The 22,078-nt window shown below is 49.2% G+C and overlaps 1 protein-coding gene across 1 annotated transcript in view; it reads right to left on the bottom strand.

Annotated features, from left to right (window-relative positions):
• Window positions 1–21,626, bottom strand: part of FAM20A (FAM20A golgi associated secretory pathway pseudokinase) — a 49,009-nt gene extending 27,383 nt beyond the window's left edge. The window contains exon 1 of the mRNA XM_038546774.1: window positions 21,223–21,626. Within this exon, the coding sequence (XP_038402702.1) occupies window positions 21,223–21,626 (404 nt within the window). The remainder of the gene's footprint in view (window positions 1–21,222) is intronic.
• Between the last annotated feature and the right edge of the window lie 452 nt (window positions 21,627–22,078).

Here is a 22,078-nt window from a genome sequence, read left to right as displayed (position 1 = left end):
TCACAGAACCAGCAGATCCCTTCCAGCTGGGCTATGTTACCCAGATTCTAGTCCTGGGTGTAGAGCTAAGCACCAGCACGACTCACAAACATCACTGGCTGCACACAAATAAATTTGGAAAGAGCTGCACACTGTAACCTCTCTGGGCACGTCACAGTTGTGGGAAGAGAGTAAAGGCTCTGGGAAGACCTGTAGCCAGCCCTCCTGTCCCAAGGGCCCTTCCTTTGCACAGCCCATGTTGGCACCCACTGGACTCTGGCACACACCACAAATTTGGGAAACCTTAAAGATTAATACTTGACCAAGGAACCCTTCAGCCTAACCACAATGTGATGATTCATAGAGCAGGGGCCCCACAGCTGTCACCCATTTTTTCCATAGGACTGCTGCCTTCTGGCGAAGACCAGAGCTTCTCAACGAGAGGCAATTTTCAGCCATCAGGGGTGGAGATACTTAGAGACATTTTTGCAACAGAGTTGGTGACGTGCGTGCTAAGGGATGCTGCTAAGACTCTCTACAATACGTAGGAGAGCCGAGCACAACAGAAGATTGGCCCAAAACATCAGTAGTGCTGAAGTGGAGCAACCCTGGGCTGGAGTCACAGAATCATGAGCAAATAAAGCACTTAATCCTCTGATGATGACCTGAAAATCGCTACGATGGGTTCTGGACTCTGCAATTTAATATTTTCCATAGACAGCATAATGGCCCTCCTCCGGGACTCGCACACTCCTCCTTTATCTTCTGCACAGCAAAAATTTTAAATATTACTTAATTTAAAAAAAAAATCCCAAATCTGTGTCAGCAGTCATTTACTGAGCTGTCAGACTTAATCCCAACCTAACAAGCATATTGCTAAAATGCTAACACACCTGTTACCTGCAAGAGACGCAGTATGGATCTAATGAAATATCATAATTTTGGTTCTTTTCATCCTCCAGTTGTGCAATCCCCAAATAAACGGGTAGAGAAGCCTCATGTATACACACATGCTACGCATGAATATGCGTTACACACACACAACACTGTTAGCGAATGATATTGGTGTTGGGTGGACGTGGGTCTTCTCTCTCCTGTACCATTTTTCCTGAGTGCAGAAGACAGAAATGTGGTCTAAAGGCACTCAAAGTGGACCACAAATAAGGAGAGACCTTGAAGATCCACACCTGGGATCTTCTGATAATCAAAGATTGATCAAAATGTACTTATTTTCAAAAACGTTTGAGCTTGGTCTTACTGCCTATCACACAGGCCCTGGGCATTTAAAGGACAGAAAGGTCTAAATGAGGTGAGATCTCATTTCGGGTGGTTCCAATCAGGGGTTAGGATGGGGGCACATATTTTCATGGTTTGTAGGCCAGTTTCCTTGTGGCTCAGCCACAGATGAAATTCTTTCAAGTCCCTGGCCTGTGAGCTGGGCCTAATTTGCATGGCATTCTTTTCTCCATCTGATTTACAAAGCGAGAGAGAGTGATAGCAGATCTTGGCCTGTCTTCCTCCTTGGCATGAGCAATGGCCCATGTGGTAGGATAATTTATTGAGGTATTAACGTGTGCGGTTTTTTTTTTATTCTTGTGAAATTTTTCTCACTCCTTGTTCCGAGAAGGTAGCCAGGCTTTTGAGTTTCCTGGTCTAGGGGGTTCTTTACGGTGGAGGATCAAGCAGGCATTTAGACAGGCTCCCCCACTCCTTCTCTGGCTTTTTTGATTTTTGGAAATCCTAACCTCAGTGAAGGGCTGTGCTAGACAGGGAGTTCTGACAGTAGGATGTGCCCACCGAAGCACAAACTACTGATGAAAGTATGCAAATTCCGCAAGCTTAGGAAAGGAGAGCTGGCTAGGGCTCATGTGTCCGGTCTGTTTCCTGGGTTAGGGTGGCCCAGGGTGGTACAAAGTGTGTGGAGTGACTAGGAAGGTGCATTTCAGGTACCAGAAACCCACCTCAGCAAAAAATCCTACGCTTGTGCTTGAGCTCAGCATGGAGGCAACAGTGCCCCTGCCCCCCAGCCCGACACTGAGAGGGTTTGGGGAAGAGGGATCCCATCATGACTTGGATTCAACTTCTATCCTAACAGGAAAGGGGGCTCAGGGTTTCATTTGATTGGATGTTTCAGAAAAAGAAATTTCTTTCCCACATGGGTTTGTGGAGTAAAATCAGGTTCTGTTAAGAGTAACAATTCTGAAATCTCAGTGGCTTCACACAACAAAGACCTCTTTCTCACTCCTGCTACTTGCTGAATGAAGGTCGGGGCACGATTCAGGGACTTGGCATTAGGGACACACAGAGGTCCCAGCGTGAGGCCTTCCAAGGTCAATCAAGGTCCCAGTGTGAGGCCTTCCAAGGTCAATCAAGGTCAGGAAAGAGACTCACTGGAGGGTTAACTGCTGCCTCTTAAGTGCTTTGGCCAGGAAGCGATGCAGGTCCTCTCCACTCTCCCACCCCGGGCTGCAGGTGCCTCGGCCCCGGCCTCGTGGTAGTTATTTAATGCAGGATGCATCTTTTGATTTGACGCTACTAACTTGCATTTGTGTAGAGCATATTACAAATGTATTTTGGGGGGTTCTGTGCATGTAATATCTTATTCTCGTTCCCTCAAGCCCTGTGAAGGGAGCATCCCTCCAAGCTCCAGAGGGAGGAGGAGATTTAAGGTCCACAAAGGTGTAGTGACAACGTGGTAAGTGAAAAGGAGGAATGAGCAGCCAGGGGGTCCGACCCGAGCCTTTTCTGCTCTTCACGGAGGCGGCAGAGAAAGTGATGCTTTGTCAAGGATTTATTTAGATTATTGGTGGGGCTTGGGGGGTGAGAACGCGCCAACCGTGCTTATCTGTTCGCTGTTGGGAAAACAACGACCATCCAGAATTTAGTGAGATTTTGCCCAGTGGCCTGATTTCTCAACACAAGCTTATTTCTGTCTGGTTGAAACACGATCACTTCCTCCTCCCCGAGCTGGTTCCATGCTATGTTGCAACGGACCACTTGTTTTCACTCTGCCTGGGTCCCCAACCCCATCCTGGGTCCCCAACCCCATCCTGACCTCATGGGGTCACCGCTCTGGCTCAGCGACTGAGTAAGCCCTACCTAACGTGACAGGGGCTTCTGAGTTGGAAGGGACCCAAAGGGCAGCAGGCCTGAATCAGACGGGGTATAGTGGGGACCACGTGCACCTCTGTTCTCACGAGCAAAATTCAGACCTAAGAGGAACCAAGTGACCCCCCCAAACGGGTCCATGGGTCTGAATAATAATAAGGCACCTACCCTGTGCCAGGCACTGTTTGAAACACTTTACAATTTTAACCTCTGGAATCCTCACAGAAATTCCCTATCAAGTCAGTACTATTAGCGGTACTTCCCTAAAGACACGGGGACCAGTCTCAGGCAGCACAGGTGACTCTCGTCCAAGGTCACGATTAAACCCAAGCCTGGAATCAGAATATGGGTGAGACATTGTACCATAACTGATTTTCTGATTCCCCGCCCCCCTGATTCCAAAAGCAAAGTTTTAAATAAAAATAAAAATAGGGCAGCCCGGGTGGCTCAGCGGTTTAGCGCCGCCTTCAGCTCAGGGCCTGATCCTGGAGAACCGGGATCGAGTCCCACGTCAGGCTCCCCCCATGGAGCCTGCTTCTCTCTCTGCCTGCATCTCTGCCTCTCTCTCTCTGTCTCTCATGAATAAATACATAAAAAATCTTTTAAAAAATAAATAAATAAAATAAAAACAAATAAATAAAAAATTTAAAAATAAAAAAAAACGGGCCTACGGTGCAAAATGATTGATGAGTTGAGCTGTTTTTGCAAAGGCCTTTGGTGCTTATTGCCAACCTGCCCTCTGGGAAGACCGCAGCGATTGGCGTGTCCATAGCAGAGGGCTGGGAGCATTTCTGGCTCGCCCACCTGTGGGTCCCAATACAAGGGTGCACTCTGAGAGCACGGCCCCCCACCCTCGGGCCTCCTGCACTTGAATCTCATTTCAGAGATGCAGCCAGGACCCTATCTAAGTCAATGTTGAATTTCTGCCTTTGAAGTGCAGTTTCTTGTGTAACCTAGCCTGCCTGAGCCCTTCTGCTCAATTGAAGATGGGTGCAATAATAGTACCTCTCTTACGGGGTTGTTGTGATGATTAACTGAGATAGGTTTTTTAAAGATTTTATTTATTTATTCACGAGAGACACATAGAGAGAGGCAGAGACACAGGCAGAGGGAGAAGCAGACTCCCTGCAGGGAGCCCGATGTGGGACTTGATCCCAGGACCCCAGGATCACAACCTGAGCCAAAGGCAGATGCTCAACCACTGAGCCACTGAGGTGTCCCTTGACTAAGATAGTTGATGAAGGAAGCAATGCACCCCCTTCACCCCCCACCCCTGCAGTAAGTGCCCCTCAGGTTTCAGCTACTGCCAATGTCACTGGCTCACTGGAGGCTCGGTTGCAAGGGAAAGGTCTGCAATGAGCAGAGAGCAGCCTGTTCAACTGGCTGAAGAAATTGCTTTGTGAAAAGAAAAGAGAAAAATAGAAAAATAGAAAAATAGAAAAAGAAAAGAAAAGAAAAGAAAGAAAAGAAAAGAAAAGAAAAGAAAAGAAAAGAAAAAAATCTGTTATTCTTGGAATCTGCATGATTCCTGTCATTTCAAGTCATGTCATTGAGCAAACATTAGCTGACTGGTTTTTACTCAGAAGCGTGCGTGTGGGGTGGAGAGCAATGTGATTTCTGAAAGAGGTGGGCTAATTGCACATTGACCCAGTTCTGTGTTTTATCCATTGGCAAGCACGGGGTGTCTGACACCCAGGGGACTGTGGAGAGATCAATACTGTATTTTCTCTCTCTGGAAGCACCAGATGTGGCCAAGGCAAGCCAGGGCACTGGCTGGGCTGGAAGCAGTGGTGCCCTTCCCTGGCACTGGGAGCTGAGCAAGGCTGCTGCTGCTGCTTCATCATCAACCCAAGTATCACATGTAAATGCATAAGGCTGGATCCAGAAGGTAGCAAGTAACCCATATGGAACACGAAGGAATAAAGGACCATTGGGTGGCAATTTGTTGTTGGCAACTCAGTGCCATGGGAACCAGGCCCCTTGCTCAGTGTGTTACATACCTGACCTCACTCGGCCCCCCTGATACCCCTCGGGGTGGGTATTACAGCCCACACTGCTGCCCAGGACCCTGGGTCTCCAGAAGAGGAGCCTCAGGCCTTTCAGCAGCTAGCAGCAGCGCCAGGATTTAAACCCAGAACTGCCCTAACTACAAAGCCTCATAAGTACTCTTTTTCTCACTCATTTACCAAACATTTATTAAGCAGCTACTATGTACAAGCCAGCCTTTTAGATACCGGGTTATGTTGCCAAAGAGGCAAGCAAGCCTCTGTCCTTCTGTTAGGCTCCTCAGGGCTGCGGTAACAAATGATCACAAAGTTGGTGGCTTTCCAGAAACTCCAGAACTCTCTCAGTTCTGCAGTTCAAGAGTTTGACATCGAGGTGTCCGAAGGCTGTGCTCCTTCTGGGCGCCCCGGGGGAGATTCCATTCTTTGCTTTTTCCAGCTTCTGGTGGCTGTTGGCATTCCCTGCCTGGTGGCCACATCACTTTGCTCTGTGCTTTCTTGGACACACTGTCTCCCCCTCTTCTGTGTCTAGTCTTCCTCTGTTTTTCCTTATAAGGACACTTGTTTTAAGATTTAGGACCCACCCAGATTACCCAGGACGACCTCCTCAAGATTCTTAGTTACATTTACAAAGACTTTTTCTTTTTTCCAAATAAGATACTGGTGATAGATGTTGGGGGTTAGGAAACGGATATAGCCATTCAATTCAACACAATTCTTAAAAATCTTCTGATCTAGTGAGGTTATATGCTAAGCATATCAATAAACAAGAATGTGTTAAGCCCTGTTAAGAGTCCTGATGAAAATAAGGCAAATGAGGCCCTGGGACCCCTTTAGGTCGGTGGGACGAGAAAGACCCCTGTAAGGGGGCCATTCTGAAAGGAGACCCAAAGGGCAAGAAGGAGCCGGCTGCTTATTTGGGGTGCAATCATTCTGGTCCATCTGCTTGCCTTTTACACTTAATGAGTAACTGCATTTTGGGGATGAGTTAGGCACAGCATCCCCTGCCAGAAAAATCAGGAAGAAGCATTTTCATATATGCAGATAAAATAGTTTTCATATCACAGATTATAAGTAACCTTAACAGGTCACTAGCTCTGTTATTGCCAGAAAGAAGGGCTGCGGAACGACCGCCATAAATCCAAGCTCATCATTTCTGGCTGACCTCCTCGGACCTTTTAATGGATTTACAGCTCATAACAGAACAGGAAGCCACCTCATTCAGTTACATTTTGCAATGAGTTTAACCCGCAGGGGCCACAACTAAATTCTGCTGCTCAAATTAGGCATTCACTGGTTGCTTTGTTGATGGTTTTTTAATATCGAAGGTGGGCATTTGGTTATAATCTCTTCTTTTTTTTTTTAAATTTTTATTTATTTGTGATAGTCACAGAGAGAGAGAGAGAATGAGGCAGAGACACAGGCAGAGGGAGAAGCAGGCTCCATGCACTGGGAGCCCGACGTGGGATTCGATCCCGGGTCTCCAGGATCGCGCCCTGGGCCAAAGGCAGGCGCCAAACCGCTGCGCCACCCAGGGATCCCTGGTTATAATCTCTTCTAATGTTTTTCCAGCCCCAACTTTTGCAGTCACATGCCGTGGCATATGGCTTTGCAGTATTGATTAGCCTTTGGCCCGTCTGTCAGAGCAGATCCCAGAGTATTGTGTAAAGAGGATCCAGCCTGCCCTTGGACCTTTGGCTCCTCGCTGGACGGAGGTCAGTGGCTTTGCATTCACTCACCCATCCTGTTTGACCACAACCTTCATATAGAACCTTCTGTTCCTACTTCCAAGTTTAGCCGATTGCCAGGTCTCCTTCTCTGCGCTGAATGACAACTCTGAGAAGCTGCGCTCCAGGTGATTTCAGGCATTTTATTCTAAATACACTGCCACTCAATGTCGATCAGAAGCTCTGCTAAAAAAGCAGGATTGGTAGAGGTCTGCCCAAAGGATGTGCCTGCTATTCATTCTTCTGGAACCTCAATGCTGCCAATTCTCTCCTTAGATATGACAAGCCAGCCGGCCTGAGTGCCGGGACTGGGCCGTGCAGGGCCCTTGGGGACGTGATTGTATGGACTTGCTCTGGGACACAGTGCCACTTACGCTGGGCAATGCGCTGAGCTGCCAGTGGGAAAGTCTTCCCAACTGGAGGACCCTGGTCCTTACGCCACATAGTGTCCTCTGCGGTGTAGGATGTGAGGGAGGCGGAGAGCAGGGAATTTCCAGGAATCCCTGTGCTGTCTCTGGGCCACTGGCCAGCTTTCACCCTGTAGACATGACTGGTGGTTCTCCCGAGCACAGCTAACTCTGGGGTGGGCAGATTTTCATAGAAGTGTTCTGAGAAGTTCTTCACTCTAGGCTCCACTGGTCTTATTTTCCCTTTGATTTATTTTTCTCAACTATTTTACATTTATTTTGTAATGAGATATGTCATAATTATCTTTAGGGTAATTACCTATCAGATAATCTTTTATCTTTTATGTAAACTTTTTTTTAAAAGATTTATTTATTTATTTATTCATGAGAGACAGAGAGAGAGAGAGAGAGAGAGAGAGAGAGAAGCAGAGACACAGGCAGAGGGAGAAGCAGGCTCCACGCCGGGAGCCCAACGTGGGACTTGATTCCGGGACTCCAGGATCATGCCCTGGACCGAAGGCAGGCACCAAACCGCTGAGACTCCCAGGGATCCCCTTTTATGTAAACATTTAAAAAAATGTATGTTTCTTTAAAGAGTCTATTTATTGAGAGAGAGACAGAGAGTAAGAGAGCGAGTGAGAGAGTGCAAGAGCTTAGGGAGGGAGAAGCAGACTTCCTGCAGAGCAGGGAGCCTGAGGCAGGGCTCAATCCCAGGTTCCTGGGATCATGACCTGAGCCAAAGTCAGATGCTTAACCGACGCACCACCTAGGTGGCCCTAAAAGTTGTTTTTTTTTTAAAATAAAACAATGCTAACTGACGGCCTTTGTATTCATAATGGAACATGACTGCAGTGGGCTATAGGGTGGTCTCCCCAAAGACCTAATGTCCATGACCTAAACCCTGGGACCTGTGAATGTGACCTTATTTGGAAACAGAGTCTGTGCCTATGTAACAAAGTTAAGGATTTTGAGATGAGATGGTCTTGGATTATCCACATGTGCCCCAGATCCAATGACACATGTCCTTATAGGAGAGCGACACAGGCAGACGCGGAGAAGACACAGACTCATAGAGACAGAAGAGGAGGTGATAAGACCATGGAGGCAGAGTAGTTGGGAGTGATGCAGAGGGTCACAGGTCAAAGAATGCTGGCGGCCACTAACTGTTGTAAGAGGCAAAGAACTGGTTCTCCACCAGGGCTTCTGGACAGAAGGCTGTCCTCTGCCAAGTTGACACCTGGGTTTCAGCTTCAGCCTCCAGAATTGTGAAAGAATAAATTTAAATTACAGTATCCCTAGGAAACAAATGCCAGTGACTAAATTCCCTTCTCAGAACTTGCTCAGGAAATGCTAACATCCAGTGGCTTAGGGACATGACTTCTGGCTTCTGAGAAGTGGGACAGACATCTCGGGCATATAGCCATCGCCCTACGTCTCGTCAAGTGTTCTCTGCCCAGAGGTCCAGGCCACTGAGCAAAACAGTGTATGGCATTAAAATCCATCCTTGATGGTATATTTAATTTTCTGATAGCAAATTATACTAGAAGACCTCCGTTTCTCACTATGATATTATCATAATGCAATGATTATGATTATAAGAAACATGGCACACAGATTTTTCCCTGTGTTGCTTTGATGCCATCAAGTTTCACTGAAGGGGTTTTTGCTCATTTCAACAGAAAGTTCTCTGAGAGGGGTGGCCTCCAAAGGTCTCCACAAAGACAGCACTTTGCTGCCCAGGGGTCCTACATAGAGTCCACTGCAGACAACTGAGGCCGGGCCAGCCCAGGCTGAGGCCAAGGACGCTGTTTTATATCAAAACACAGATCGACTGCATGTCTTTCCATGAGGATACTCAGGGCAACCTCTTACTGGCTCTGAAGACCCATCCTTGTCTATGGTGAACTAATTACAGACTGTTTAAAAGAGCTTCAGGAAGTAGAAAGAACTCTACATATTCATGCCCTTAATAATATTAACAATTATCATCATAAATGCCTTACAGATAAGTGAATGGGTAATGGTCTTTGGAAATTTGCTTATAAAATACAGGCTTTTAATACACCTGATAAATGAAAACCAATCTTCATCATTGTTCTAATTATTATGTTGGTTCATATGAAAGGAAGTGCTTAAAAATTTACAAAACAGGGGCACCCGGGTGGCTCAGTGGTTGAGCATCTTCCTTCGGGTCAATTTGCGATCCCAGGGTCCTGGGACTGAATCCTGCATTGGGCTCCCTGCGGGGAGCCTGCTTCTCCCTCTGCCTTTGTCTCTACCTTTCTCTGTGTCTCTCTCATGAATAAATAAATAAAATATTTTTAAAATAAATACAAATGTACAAAACAAGTTTTAAACACTTTGTGAACTGCTGTGTCCTGGACCCATTCGATCAGAGCATCTGTGGCCTTGGGGAAGGCTAGGACCATTGTGGGACGGATGCAGGGACACAGCCAAGCATCAGCCTCGGACCTCAGAAATGGTCTCCAAGGGAAGGAGGAACTTCAAGTCTATCCATAAATAGGTAGATTAAAGAGAGACTGAATGAAGAGCTAAACAAACACTTGGCCCAAAGGAAGGGATTGAGGCTGTCTTGTCTGGGCGTGACGGAGTTCTCAGGGGGTTGAGAAGGGAGGCCCAGAGGCCTCATGAAGCTGGAAGAACTGCACCAAGAGGAGGGGACCATTTCACAGATGATTTTACCTGTGCCCCAGGAGCTGAGGGGGAGCCAGGCCTAAACCAGCAGATTAGTCATAACCATTCCCCATCACTTAGCCTCTAGATTAGTCTGCTCAGGCTGCTGTAACAACATACCACATACTGGTGTGGCTTAAGCAATAGAAGTCTATTTCTCATGGTTCCGGAGGCTAGAAGTCAAAGATCAAGGTGTCAACAGGCTTGGTTTCTCCTAAGGCCTGTCTCTAGGGCTAGAGGGTGGCTGTCTTCTCCCTGTGTCCTCACCTGGACTTCCCTCTGTGCAGAGGTATCCCTGGTGTCTCTCCCTCTTCTTTCAAGGGCACCAGTCATAGCAGATTAAGGCCCCACCCTTGTGACTTCATTTCACCTTAATGGTAATTATCTAGTCTTCAACTACAGTCACATTTTGAGGTGTACTTCAGGTTAGAACTTGCACAAATGAAGTTTGTGGGAACACAACTCAGTCCATAACAACTTCTTTCAATTTTTGAAGGGTTATGCTAGATTTCTTTGTCACTGACCTATGGGGCAGGCTCTTGCCACAGCTAAGTGATGGGGACTTCCTCTGAGCCTTTATGCAGTGGAACAGTACTAAGTTACTAGACCTCCTCCTCTTTGATGGCCAGGAGACTGAGTCTCCCCACATGGCCTTTTTTTTTTTTTTTAAGATTTTTATTTATTTATTCGTGAGAGACACACACAGAGAGAGAGGCAGAGACATAGGCAGAGGGAGAAGCAGACTCCTCACGGGAACCCTGATGCGGGACTTGATCTCAGGACTCTGGGATCATGCCCTGAGCCAGAGGCAGGCGCTCAAGCACTAGGCCACCCAGGCATCCCACCCACATGGCCTTTGATCTATCTTGGCCAATAAAATGTAGCAGAAGTTACATTTAGCAGGTTCTGGCCAGGACCTAAGGGACTATTCTCTCTTGGTAAACTGCTACCACCATGTGATGAAGCCTGGATTAGCTGACTGGGGGATACCAGGGCATGGAGAGCCACGATCATCATCTCAGCCAGGATCCCAGACACGGGACCTTATGGGAGAAGGTACATCCAAGATGAGCAGAGCTTATGTAGCAGTGAAGCACAGATGTCTCAGTGATCCCAGCAGAGGCCAGAAGAACACTCAGCTGAGCCCAGCCCAGATTGCTGACTTGCAGAATCATGAGCTAATAAATGGTTCTTTTTCTTTTCCTTTTCTTTTTTTAATGGTTCTTGTTTTAAGTCACTATATTTTGGAATGATTCATTGTGCAGCAAAAGCAAACAGTATACAAGCTCTAAAAGATGTTCTCTTATGCTCAAGTAGCCAGAAGCATTGGCAAAGCCATGATGGGGGGCGTGGTCATTTAGAGAGCGACTGCTATGCTCTCCTTACTGCGAACAGCTCGGGGAGGGGCACGGGATTTGGGTTCTAGGCACACTGATTTTAGAGAAAAGAAGAAAAGATGTTTATTCTATTTCCACAAATTCCAAATCAGTGGTTTTCAAAAATTTTCTAGAAGTGGAACCTCCCTTACAAAAGAAATCTTACACAGAGCCTCCAATGTATCGAATAAACAAAATTTATAATTTGTCATTATGAACCTAATTTATGGGGTAAAATGTGTAAACTTATTTTTAAAAGCTAATCAGTAAGAATGAGAGGGATAACAGGATTATGAACTCAAGCATCCAAAATTGGGGGTAATGGAAGACAGTCTAATTTCAGTACCTGATTAATTTCCACACATTGTTTTGGTAGTAGAGTACAAAAAATTCTGATAAACACACATAAGTAGTTGGGACGGGAGGGAGTTTTTAACAGCTCACCTTGCAATCTCAGGATACTTCTCAGTTAAACAGAGAGAGGAGAAGCCATCTGTCTGCATAAATTACCTGCTAGAGGCTCAGTGTGCTGCCATGTGCATAACACAATCGGGTGTGAGCTTTCTCATATTGCGTCAAAATCATCTTAAAGTACACTCTTTCAAGGTGAAAATTAATCATCTGCAGGACCTGAGAAGTGCCTCCCAACACCCTGGAAGTTCATGGAGCGCACTTGGAAAATGACTATCCCATATTTTCGCTCTGGTAGACTTTGAAGCAGAAACGTTGGTCAAAGATGTGCCATGCTTGCAAAACAGGGTGGCAGGGAGCCTTGAGGGGACCACAAACTCCCCTCTTCATTTCCTAAGGAACGTAGGCCTGAGGACAGGCACCTTGGCTCCAAGTGGAATCTCTTCTCAGGAGACAGAGACATGAATGAGCCTGTGAATGAGCTGTGTCCACATCAGTTTCTTCTTCGGACTCTCCCGGGAAGGGAGTAAAGTTGATGTAAGCCCCAATACATAAAGCTGCTTGTCTTCTTGAGAGGATTTTAGTGGTTGGTGTAAAAAGTGTGCACATGCTAGGAATGTGTTATCAATGAATTTGCTATTATTTTTTATTTTTATTTTTTTAAAGACTTTGTTTGACAGAGAGAGAGAGAGAGGACCAAGTGGGAGTGAGGAGCAGAGGGAGAGGGAGAGGGAGATGCAGACTTCCCACTGAGCGTGGAGCCTGATGTGGGGATCCATCCCGGGACCCTGGAATCATGACCTGAGCCAAAGGTAGACATTCAACTACCTGAGCCACCCAGGCACCCTTGAATTTCGTTTTAAAAAGTCTTAATTACACTTGATGGGATAAGCACTGGGTGTTATGCTATATGTTGGCAAATTGAACTCCAATAAAAAAAAATGCCAATAAAAAAAAAAAAAGTCTTAAAACTCCAGAACAGTGTCTACAGGAGTCAGAAAGTGCCCTAGGCTTAAGCTGAGAAATGTTCTAGCATCACTAGTCAGGGCAGTTCCTCCAGGATCCCCGCAGGCTGTCCGTCCACCAAGCCCCCCCACTTCCAGGACTGCTCTTCCCCATCCTGAGCCACCTGCCCAGAAAGAAGTCTCCAATGGCTCCGCCCCCTGGCATCTGTGATTGGTTGAGGGGTGGGCCGCCCCTTCAAGGGTGAACCCATCAGAGCCCTGTTTGGCCCCCCTGTTTTCTCAGACCGGGTCAATCAGCATCTCAGCTCAGAATCTTTCTTTTTGAACTTGGGAGAAACCCGTTTATCCCTCCGGCCCTAGGGCTGCAGGGACTTGACTCTGCAGTGGGGGGGGGGGGGGGGGGGGGGGGGGGGGATTGAAACTAGGAAGACAGAAAGGACAGCTGCCCTTTACTGAGTTTTGGTTCCTGGAGTCCCCGCATGTCCTCCTCTGGCCCGCGTTACTCTGAGCTGGGTTTCTGTCACTTGAAACCAAAGTATACTTTTTGGAACTAATAAGCTATTTCTTGGGGGAAATAAGCATATGCTCAGGATGCAAATTTGGCATCACTTTTTTGGGGGGGCATCACATTTAAGTACAGACCTCATCACTTGAACTCAGTGGGGTCCAATGAGCCTGTGAAAGATGCCCCGCGACGGACCCGTGGTTGATAAGGGGCTTGATTTGATTGTGAAGCTGTGGTTGGTCTCTGCCTTATGCCTCTGACTGCACAAAAAGCCGCTCCTGGTTGAGCATCATTCTTGCATCAGAGCTGAAAAACACGAGCTGAGCTGTGAAGTGCAGATAAATGCACGGTTCCTACAGGATTTGCAACTATTCAGCCAGGGAAGAAAATGAGTCAGAGATAGCAAACTCCCATTTGGACTGATGAGACAGAGGCCCTGCGGGTCACTGGAGCGGGCCAGGAGAGACCCTTTGTCCCAGCATGCAGATTCCATTTGGGTCAGCATCATCGGACAGATTTCCCTGGGACCCACCAAGCTTGCCCAGGCTCTGATGGCAGGTTTGCTAGCTGAGCGCGGTGCTTGGCTTCCCAGGGCCAGACAGCCCTGGTTTCCTTCTGCCAGCCGAGATCTTTTCTAACCCGCCCATGTCTTCCAAGTTTTCTAAAATTCCACCTCTTCCCGGGCCAGCTTCTCAGTCCCTGGGTCCCCGCTGCCAACGCTTCTCAAGTTTCTCTTTTACTCTCCATAGTTTGCTGAATTTTATTACAGGTCCTTGGCTTCTCCTCCACCATTCTCTGCTTCCCTGCGGCTTCCCAAATGGAACTGGTCTGTTATTAGGGGATCCAATAAATTAGACCTTTTTCTGATTCTTAGCGTGGTCTGTTGCCCCAGCCAGATTCCACTGGCCGCCCCTGGTGCCTGGCCTTGGAAGTCCTGGATGCCAGCATCGCCACGGCACTCAAACTCCCGTCTGTCCTGATTTCACATTTCAACCATAGGACACGCTGCCAAGTGACAGAGCTAAGCTCCCCCTCCCACCCCCTTTTTTTTGTTTTCTCCTCGCTGTGGTTTTCATCAGGCATAGATGTGTGTGCCTGCCTGTAACAACAGGTTCACAGATGCTCCTCTGCCTGGTAACTTCTGTTCCACTCAAGTGGCAGCTGTTGAGAATGGTATCCCCACTGGGCTTTCGGCCACATGCAAGCCTACTTCAGCAGAACCCACAGGCTCTTGTCAGCCTCCCGCTTAATGAATAATCACAAGAAAAACACAGGTCAGCATCTGCCAAGGGGGCAGCACAGGGATTGCTCTGGCGAAGTTAGGATCTCTGTGTTTCCCACTTGCTTTCATGCAAACTTCTTGGCTGCTCTTCCTCAGAAAGTGCAGGAAGCTAAGGAAATTCCCTCTTCCTGGCACTTGACACCTTCTCAACTTTCCTTCAGGGCTTTCTTTTTTTTTTTTTTTTTTCCAAATTGATTTTATTTAAGCTTATTTTATTTAAGATTTATTTTTTATTTATTTATTTTATTATTTTATTTAAGATTTTTATTTATTTTATTTATTTATTTAATTTAATTTATTTTATTTGAAGAGAACACCCACCCCAGATTCGGATTTCAGAATGTCTAAGTAGGGTGGTTTTTGTCTTAGACCTTCAGAGGGAGGAGTAGAAATCACCCCTTCAGTGGGGTGATTTTACAGTTGGGATTGTTTTAGTTTGAGGCTTTTTTTTCATAGGAGATAACAAGCCATTTACTAACAGCCCCCAAATCCTGATGTTGTCTGTTCCCAATTATTTGTTTCATGGATATTTACTCTGGCTCCCCCCGCCCCCACCCCATGGGAAACCATGAAGCAGATATATTAATGTGACCATGGGCTATCTGGGGGCTTTTCATGCCAGGAGCAAGTGGCCAGTCATTCTCACAGGGAGCTTCACACAGCCACCATGAAACTGGATGGTGTCCAGTCATAAAAAATAATATGGTATTATATGGAGAGGATGCATACAGTCAGGGAGGGACCAGAGTGGGTGGAGGTAGTTAGGAAAGCCTTTCCAGAAGAGGGAAAGAGGGCCTGTGGACCTCAAAGGATGCACAGTAGTGGAGCTGATGGTTAGGGCATGCATTCTGGAGCCAGACCCTCTGGGTTCAAAGCCTGCCTGTGGTTTGCTAGTTGCCTGACCTCGGAAGGCAAGTTATGCAACCTTCTTGTCCCCAGTATCCTCTGTGAAATGAAATAAACAGAAGCACTGTATTTGTTTGCTATTGCTGTGTAACAAACTACTACAAACCTAGTGGCGTAAAGTCACACCCATCTGTTAGCTCACAGAATTTGGAGGCCAGAAGGCCAGCGCAGCACAGCTGTGCTCTCCGCACCAGCTTTGCAAGGGTGATGTCCAGCTGTCGACCAGGTTGAGTTCTTGTCCAGAGACTCGGGGGAAAAATCTACTTCCGAGCTCATTCTTGCTGTTGGCAGAATCATATCCTTGTGGTTGTGGGACTGATGTCCCTGTTTCCCTGCTGGCGTCGCCTAAGGGACAGTCTTAACTCCTGAGTGTCCTTTGCCACGTGGCCCTCCCCATCTTCCAGTCAGCAATGGTCCATCAGATCTTTATCATTCTTTGAATCTATGAATTCCTTTTCTTCCATCAGCTGGAGAAAACTCCTTGCTTTTTTCTTTTTTCTTTTTTTTTAAGTTTTTAAAAAAATTTTTTATTTATTTATGATAGTCACAGAGAGAGAGAGAGAGAGGCAGAGACACAGGCAGAGGGAGAAGCAGGCTCCATGCACCGGGAGCCCGACGTGGGGTTCGATCCCGGGTCTCCCGGATCGCGCCCTGGGCCAAAGGCAGGCGCTAAACCGCTGCGCCACCCAGGGATCCCGCTTTTTTCTTTTTTAAAGATTTATTTATTTATTTTAGAGACTGAGAGTGTGTGCCCCAGCAAGAGGAATGGTGGAGGGAGAGGGAGAGAGAGAGAATCCTCAAGCGGATTCCCTGCTGAGCATGGAGCTCAATCCTAGGACCCCAAGATCATGAACTGAGTTGAACACTCAACCAACTAAGCCACCCAGGCACCCCCAAACTCCTCCCCTTTAAAGGGCTCCTGTGAGGGGTATCTGGGTGGCTCAGTGGTTGAACATCTGCCTCAGCTCAGGGCACCATCCTGGGGTTCTGGGATTGAGTCCCACATCACGTTCCTTATGGGGAGCCTGCTTCTCCCTCTGCCTATGTCTCTGCCCCCTCTGTGTGTCTCTCATGAATAAATCAATAAAATCTTAAAAAAATAAAAAATAAAATTAAAAGCCCCTGTGATTAGGTCAGACATACCTGGATAATGTCTCTATCTCAAGGTCAACTCATCTGGGAGTTTAATGACATCTGTAAGATCCCTTTACAGCAGTACCTCGGTTAGAATTTGGTTGAATAATGAGGAGAAGGTGTGTGTACACAGGGCTGGGAATCTAATGGGGCCATCTTGGAATTTTGTCTACCACATGCCCCTACTTCTAAGGAAACTATAAAGCCCAAGTTAGCAAATGTATGGGAGGTACCTGGACCAGGTCAAGCATGTTTCTGGTAGGGGGATTTGCATGCAAATAATTAGCCAGTTGAGTTCCCAGGACTGTTGAGAACTTTGGATGATGAAAGGAGGTGTTTGGGGTTGGGACTAAGGGAACCATTGACAAACATGCCTCCAGTGCTTGGCCGTGGGACTTCGTTTTGATATCACTGGACATAGGAAGTGCCTGTCTTCCTTGGATGGACATCACTACTACCCTCCCTGATGTAAGTCTTTGCTGCAATAACGGTGGTAAAGACTGGGTTCTGGAATGACAGAGAAGAAGGGCCCCCCAAAGGCCTCTGGATTAATCCTCTCAGAAACCATCTGTTTGGAGTTGTGGCTCAGAGAAGAGTGCAGAGGTTTCTTCCAGCTACAAGTCCAGGGATGTAGAAACCGCTAAAATAATAGCTCTTCCCAGATCAGCCAAGCAAAGCTCTAATTGGAAGAGAAAAATGGGAGTTAGGATTCCCACTCCCTCTGCTAAGCACACATGGGTCTGGTCAAGGTCCATCTGCAGATTGAAGGAGGCCATTTCCTTTCTTAGCCTAGCATCCCGGGCCAAAGAATCCGACAAGGGGCCAAGGCCCTGGTGACTCTGGGAGAAAGGCAAGTGGCCTCCATCCAGGAGGGAGAACCTGGACACTGATCTGCCTTGCGAGCTGAACTGCTTGCTCCCAGTCTATGCTCCACATGGTCTGGGGCCAGCACGGGACCAACAGGAAAGAGACAAAGAGGTACAGGTACAGGGAGACGGAGGGGGTGAGAAGAAAGAGATTGTATTGTTCATTCCACAGATGCCATGGTGGGAAGAAGCTTTGCCTTCAGAACCTCCCAGACCAGACAGTTCTCGTTTCCAGCTGACTTCTTTTTCATCTCTCCCGCAACTTCTCCACTGCCCCCCACCCCTCCTATCCCTGCCTCTGCTGCTGGATCTTCTCAAAGCTTCCCCGGAAAAAACTTGAGCCAATTTACTCCCCTTAAACAACTGTCACTTTTGAAAAGCTGCCCAGTCTCTTTGCTGTGATTTTCAAAGAGCAACTCAGGGCTCGGCTTGCTTTCGGTGACAGCAAGGAGGTAGGAGGAGAGGGAAAGACAGGTGCTTCCTGTCTCTGGGCTGGTGGGAAAAACACAGATACACACACATACATGCTCCTGAGAAATGTTGAAGCTATAATTGTAGGAAAATACAACCTTCCTGATACCCGAGGAAATGTCAAGGAAGAAAAGCAAAGAGTAGGGGACTCGCGTGTGTGTGCTAGCTGCTGGAGTTTCGACACCAGGGGGGATGACCCTGTTTGACCTTGCCTATCAAGACCAGAGGGTTACAGAGGAGCCAACGAAAGATAAGAGGGCAAAGGGCCAGGCCAAGCTGGACCACTTCTGACATGTCAAAGGACAGATGTTGGGCGGCCTGTGGGCAGAGAAGAAACCCAGCCCACAAACCCAGGAAGCCCAGCCTCTAGGAGGCAGAGAATAGCAACAAGGTGAGCAGCTACCTGTGCCCCCGGTAAGCCTCTGCTTTCCATGATTACTTTGAAAGGAAAAGGCCTCATCTGGCCTCATCTGGCTGGTTGGTTTATGGCCTGAAGTCCTGCAGTCTACACCCTCCCCTCGCTCCTTCTGCTGTCTCCTTTTCACTATTCAAGACAGGTGCCACACATGTCATCACGCCTGATGGAGCCTGGCGTTGTCTCGCTCGCTGCGATCAGCGACCAACAACCTGACAGAAACACTTCCCTGATTGCATTTTTAACTCGGACGGTGCCACACTTGGTTACGTCTTGAGGGAGGAAGGAAGAGGACGCGAGGGAAAAACAGTGGGTTGAGGGAAGTTCGCAGACGTGGCCGAGTGTCAGCACAAGACAGTCCACACGACACACGATGCATCTTTCGCATTTCAACTTCGCCCAACATGGACCTACAATGAGCAAATATTGATCCCAAACCAGAAATGTCCCAAATCAATGTCCAAGCTCCATCTTGCACTGAAATCAGAAAGGAATGTGCTGGGGTGGGGGTCGGGGGAGAAACTAGGTCATTACCTACCTTTTATTGGTCACGAGCTCACGTTGTAGAAAGCCACCTTCCGACTTCAAACCATTACTTATTAGTGTGGTGGTTAAAAAAAAAATTACTCAAATTGATGGTCTCTTCTGGGCGAGTGGTGAAGAATGCTGATTTGGCTTAGCTCACTCCCTGAAACTCCCCTGGTGGGGCCGATGGCTTGCCGCTACAATTATTTTCGATAACACTTAACGTTAGGTAATTATTGGCATGATGGCAACCGTATAGGTGTATAAATGTCTAGTTTTTCAACACTGGCTGGGTTGTGGCTGCAAACAAGGAGGGCTCGTCCGTGCAAGAGATACACAATTAGTAAGGTCATTCCCTATTTCTTCCTTTGCTGTCGGTTCTAATTATTTGTCCGCACAGAACTCTGGAGGCTTCCAGAGTAGCCGCAGTAGCACATAGTGGCAGATGTGTGGGTTTCATCGATGCCTCCCTGCGCTGAATATTCACCAGGGCACCACCTCGCTTCAGGTAACGAGTGACTTACCTCTGACCATAGAACCCTGGGCGTGATTCACATTCACACTGGCTAATGAGTCTTCCACGTTCCGTCTTTAACCCTGACATAGGTAACAACGCCTACGCCTACGCTAGGTAGCATCATCCTGCTGACGTTCGCCATACAGGTGGGGTGGGGGTAGGTGTTCTCTGCGTCCGAGGTCAAGTTTCAACACTTGAGAGCGCAGCTTACTCGCCTGTTACAGCCCCGAAACCTCACTCGGGACCTCAAGTATCCAAAGGGAGAGGAAAATACAATATCACAACTGTCACAGTCAACCAACCGCGCGAAACTACGCTGTGGCCTCTGAACACAGCAACGTGAGCAGCCCCCACTGACCCTCTGTGAAACGACCAAAATCATTTCTGGGCAGTAACATGGGTTTTTGTGACACATAATGGTGCAGAAATCAAGCTCAAGATCGACTGTAGGACACGCTGGTGAGAAAGATTTTTGCTTTTCTGGCAAAACAATCCCCCCCGGACTTTCCTTCAGGACCAAGGTAACCTTAAGAAGTTGAAGGCCGCAGAAATGTGAATGCGTGAATGCTGATCTACATTTACAAAAGCAAGTGACTTTGCTCCACAGTCCCCTCATTCTCGAACCTTCAACAGACGCACAGACAATTTTCTAAGGGCAAAACTTCCTAGTCCATTGATCCCGACGCCCGTGTTATTGGTGAAATCAAGGTAATGCTGAAAATGACAGCGTCTGAGAAGCCGTCCCAAACTGCCTTGTTATCCCACGCAATTAGCAATGCACTGGAGAGCCACCTCCTTTCTAACTTAAAGCCATCGGCCACCGAGCTGCAACCGAAATCCACCACAGTGAGTTCAGCCAATAGCTCCCCATTTCCACCCTTCCCCCCCCCCAAAGTCCTCCCTCTCTCAAGCCACAGCCGGTCTCAGGACTGCAGAAGAATGAGCAAACAGTTAAACTGGGCTAGCACTGAGTCTCCACCGAGATTTATGGTCTACCCATCCTCCGCAGGGACTCTAAAACCATCCGATGACATCTCATTTTGAAATCTCTTGTATTATTAAGAAAAGTGATGGGTGTGGTGCAAAATGAACTCTGGATGTGAGTGATATTTAGACAAGTCTGTACTTCAAAACAGAATTCTAGCTCATGTGAAGGTCTCTGTCATTCGCTGGGGAATATCAGTATTGACTATTCCCTCCTCTCCAAAGCACCTCCCTTCCCACCCTTTTTACCAAGATAGCTTCTTCATTGAATCCTAAATAGATTGGGTCTTTTTCTGCCCCCCCCTCCACCCTCCCCCCCTCTACATTTTGCTTTGGATCTTAAAAATTCCCAGGTGGATTTTTATCTCCTCTGTGAAAGCATCAATCGTCAGCTCCAAATCAGCCCCAATTACCACAACACTAACTAAAACCACCTTCAAAGTTAGAGCATCGACCAGGGGGACAGCCACGGTTTAAATAGAACGGGGGGGGGGGGGGGGGCGGGGGTAGGAACGACTTACTCTCTCTGCCCCAGCTGACCTCCTGTGATCTCTGACCTGGGCAGAGGAGTAAGTCAAGAGAATGAGCTGGGTTTCCAGGGGAGTAGCATTGCTTTCTGGAAGGCACCCAGGTCCAAAGCTAAGTGCGGAACTGAAACCGGCTCTGGAGCTGGGCTGTTTGGGAACGCGCTCCGCAACCACCCAGGTCCCACGTGGGGACAAGGAGAAAGCGGAGGGGGCAGCGGCGCCGGGAACAGAAGTGGGGCCAAGGAGTGGATTAGGGGCTCCGGGGGGGGGAGGGGAGGGGAGGGGAGGCCGGGGCAGTTCTTGGCGGTGCTACCGGCACAGAAACTTTTTCTCCCGCTGAGATGCGCTCGGGGCTGAACGCTGCGGTGCGCGGCGGCTGGTGGGGGCCGGGGTGGGGACCGGGCGCGGCGGGGTCCTCACCTGTTCCAGCGGGCCACCTTCCTCCGGTAGTACCGCAGCGCCTCCTGGCTGGCCAGGAGCGGGTCCTCCGGCCCGAGCAGCGGCGGCTCCTGCGGGTCGCGGTACAGCGGGTGGGCGAAGAGGGCCTGCAGCTTGGAGCCGCGGCCGCCCCGCCGCTCGGTCCCGGGCCCCGCTCGGGAGAAGTTGCGCGCGGCCGCGCGGGGGGCCGGGGAGGCGGGCGCCGGGGCCGGGGCCGGGGCCGGGGCGGGGGTCGCGGCGCGGCGGGCGCACGGGCAGCCGGGCGGGTGCTCCCGGGGCCGCAGCTGGCGCCGCACCTGGGGCCAGAGGTGGAAGTAGAGGTCGGCGGAGAGCAGCGCGCCCAGCAGCAGCAGGGTCAGCAGGCGGTCCCGGCGCAGCCCGGGCATGGCCCCGCCGGGGCGCGCGCGTCTCCGGGGACCCGGGAGGGCGCCGGGCGCAGAGGGCCGGCCGGGGTCGCGCCGTGCCCCCTTTGAGGGGTGTCGCCCCTGAACCCGGGGACCCGCGGCGCGGGGCTGGGGGGTGCTCGCGGCGTTGGCGGGCGTCCCTTCTCCGCGCGGAGGGGAGACCCCGGGCCGGTGCCTCCCGGGCCCTGCCTCCCGCACCTGGTGTCCTGTCCCCGCGCCGCCCGCCAGGAGCCCGCCGCAGGGAAGGGCCGGGGGCGCGGGTGCCGGCTGCCCCCCCGCGGGCGCTCGGGCGGCGGGGGGCGGGAGCGCGGGGAGCGGGCGGGGGGAGGCGGCCGCGGAGCCTGGGGCGTCTGTCCAGAGGATGCTGTCGCTGGGCGGCGGCGGCGACCGCGGCCGCGGCTCCTCCTGCGGGTGGCGGGGACGCCCGTGCCCCC

The sequence above is a fragment of the Canis lupus genome, chromosome 9, assembly GCF_011100685.1.
Source record: "Canis lupus familiaris isolate Mischka breed German Shepherd chromosome 9, alternate assembly UU_Cfam_GSD_1.0, whole genome shotgun sequence".
NCBI classification, from domain to species: Eukaryota; Metazoa; Chordata; class Mammalia; order Carnivora; family Canidae; genus Canis; species Canis lupus.
Note: the sequence above shows the minus strand (reverse complement) of the source record. Positions and strands in the feature narration are given on the sequence as shown.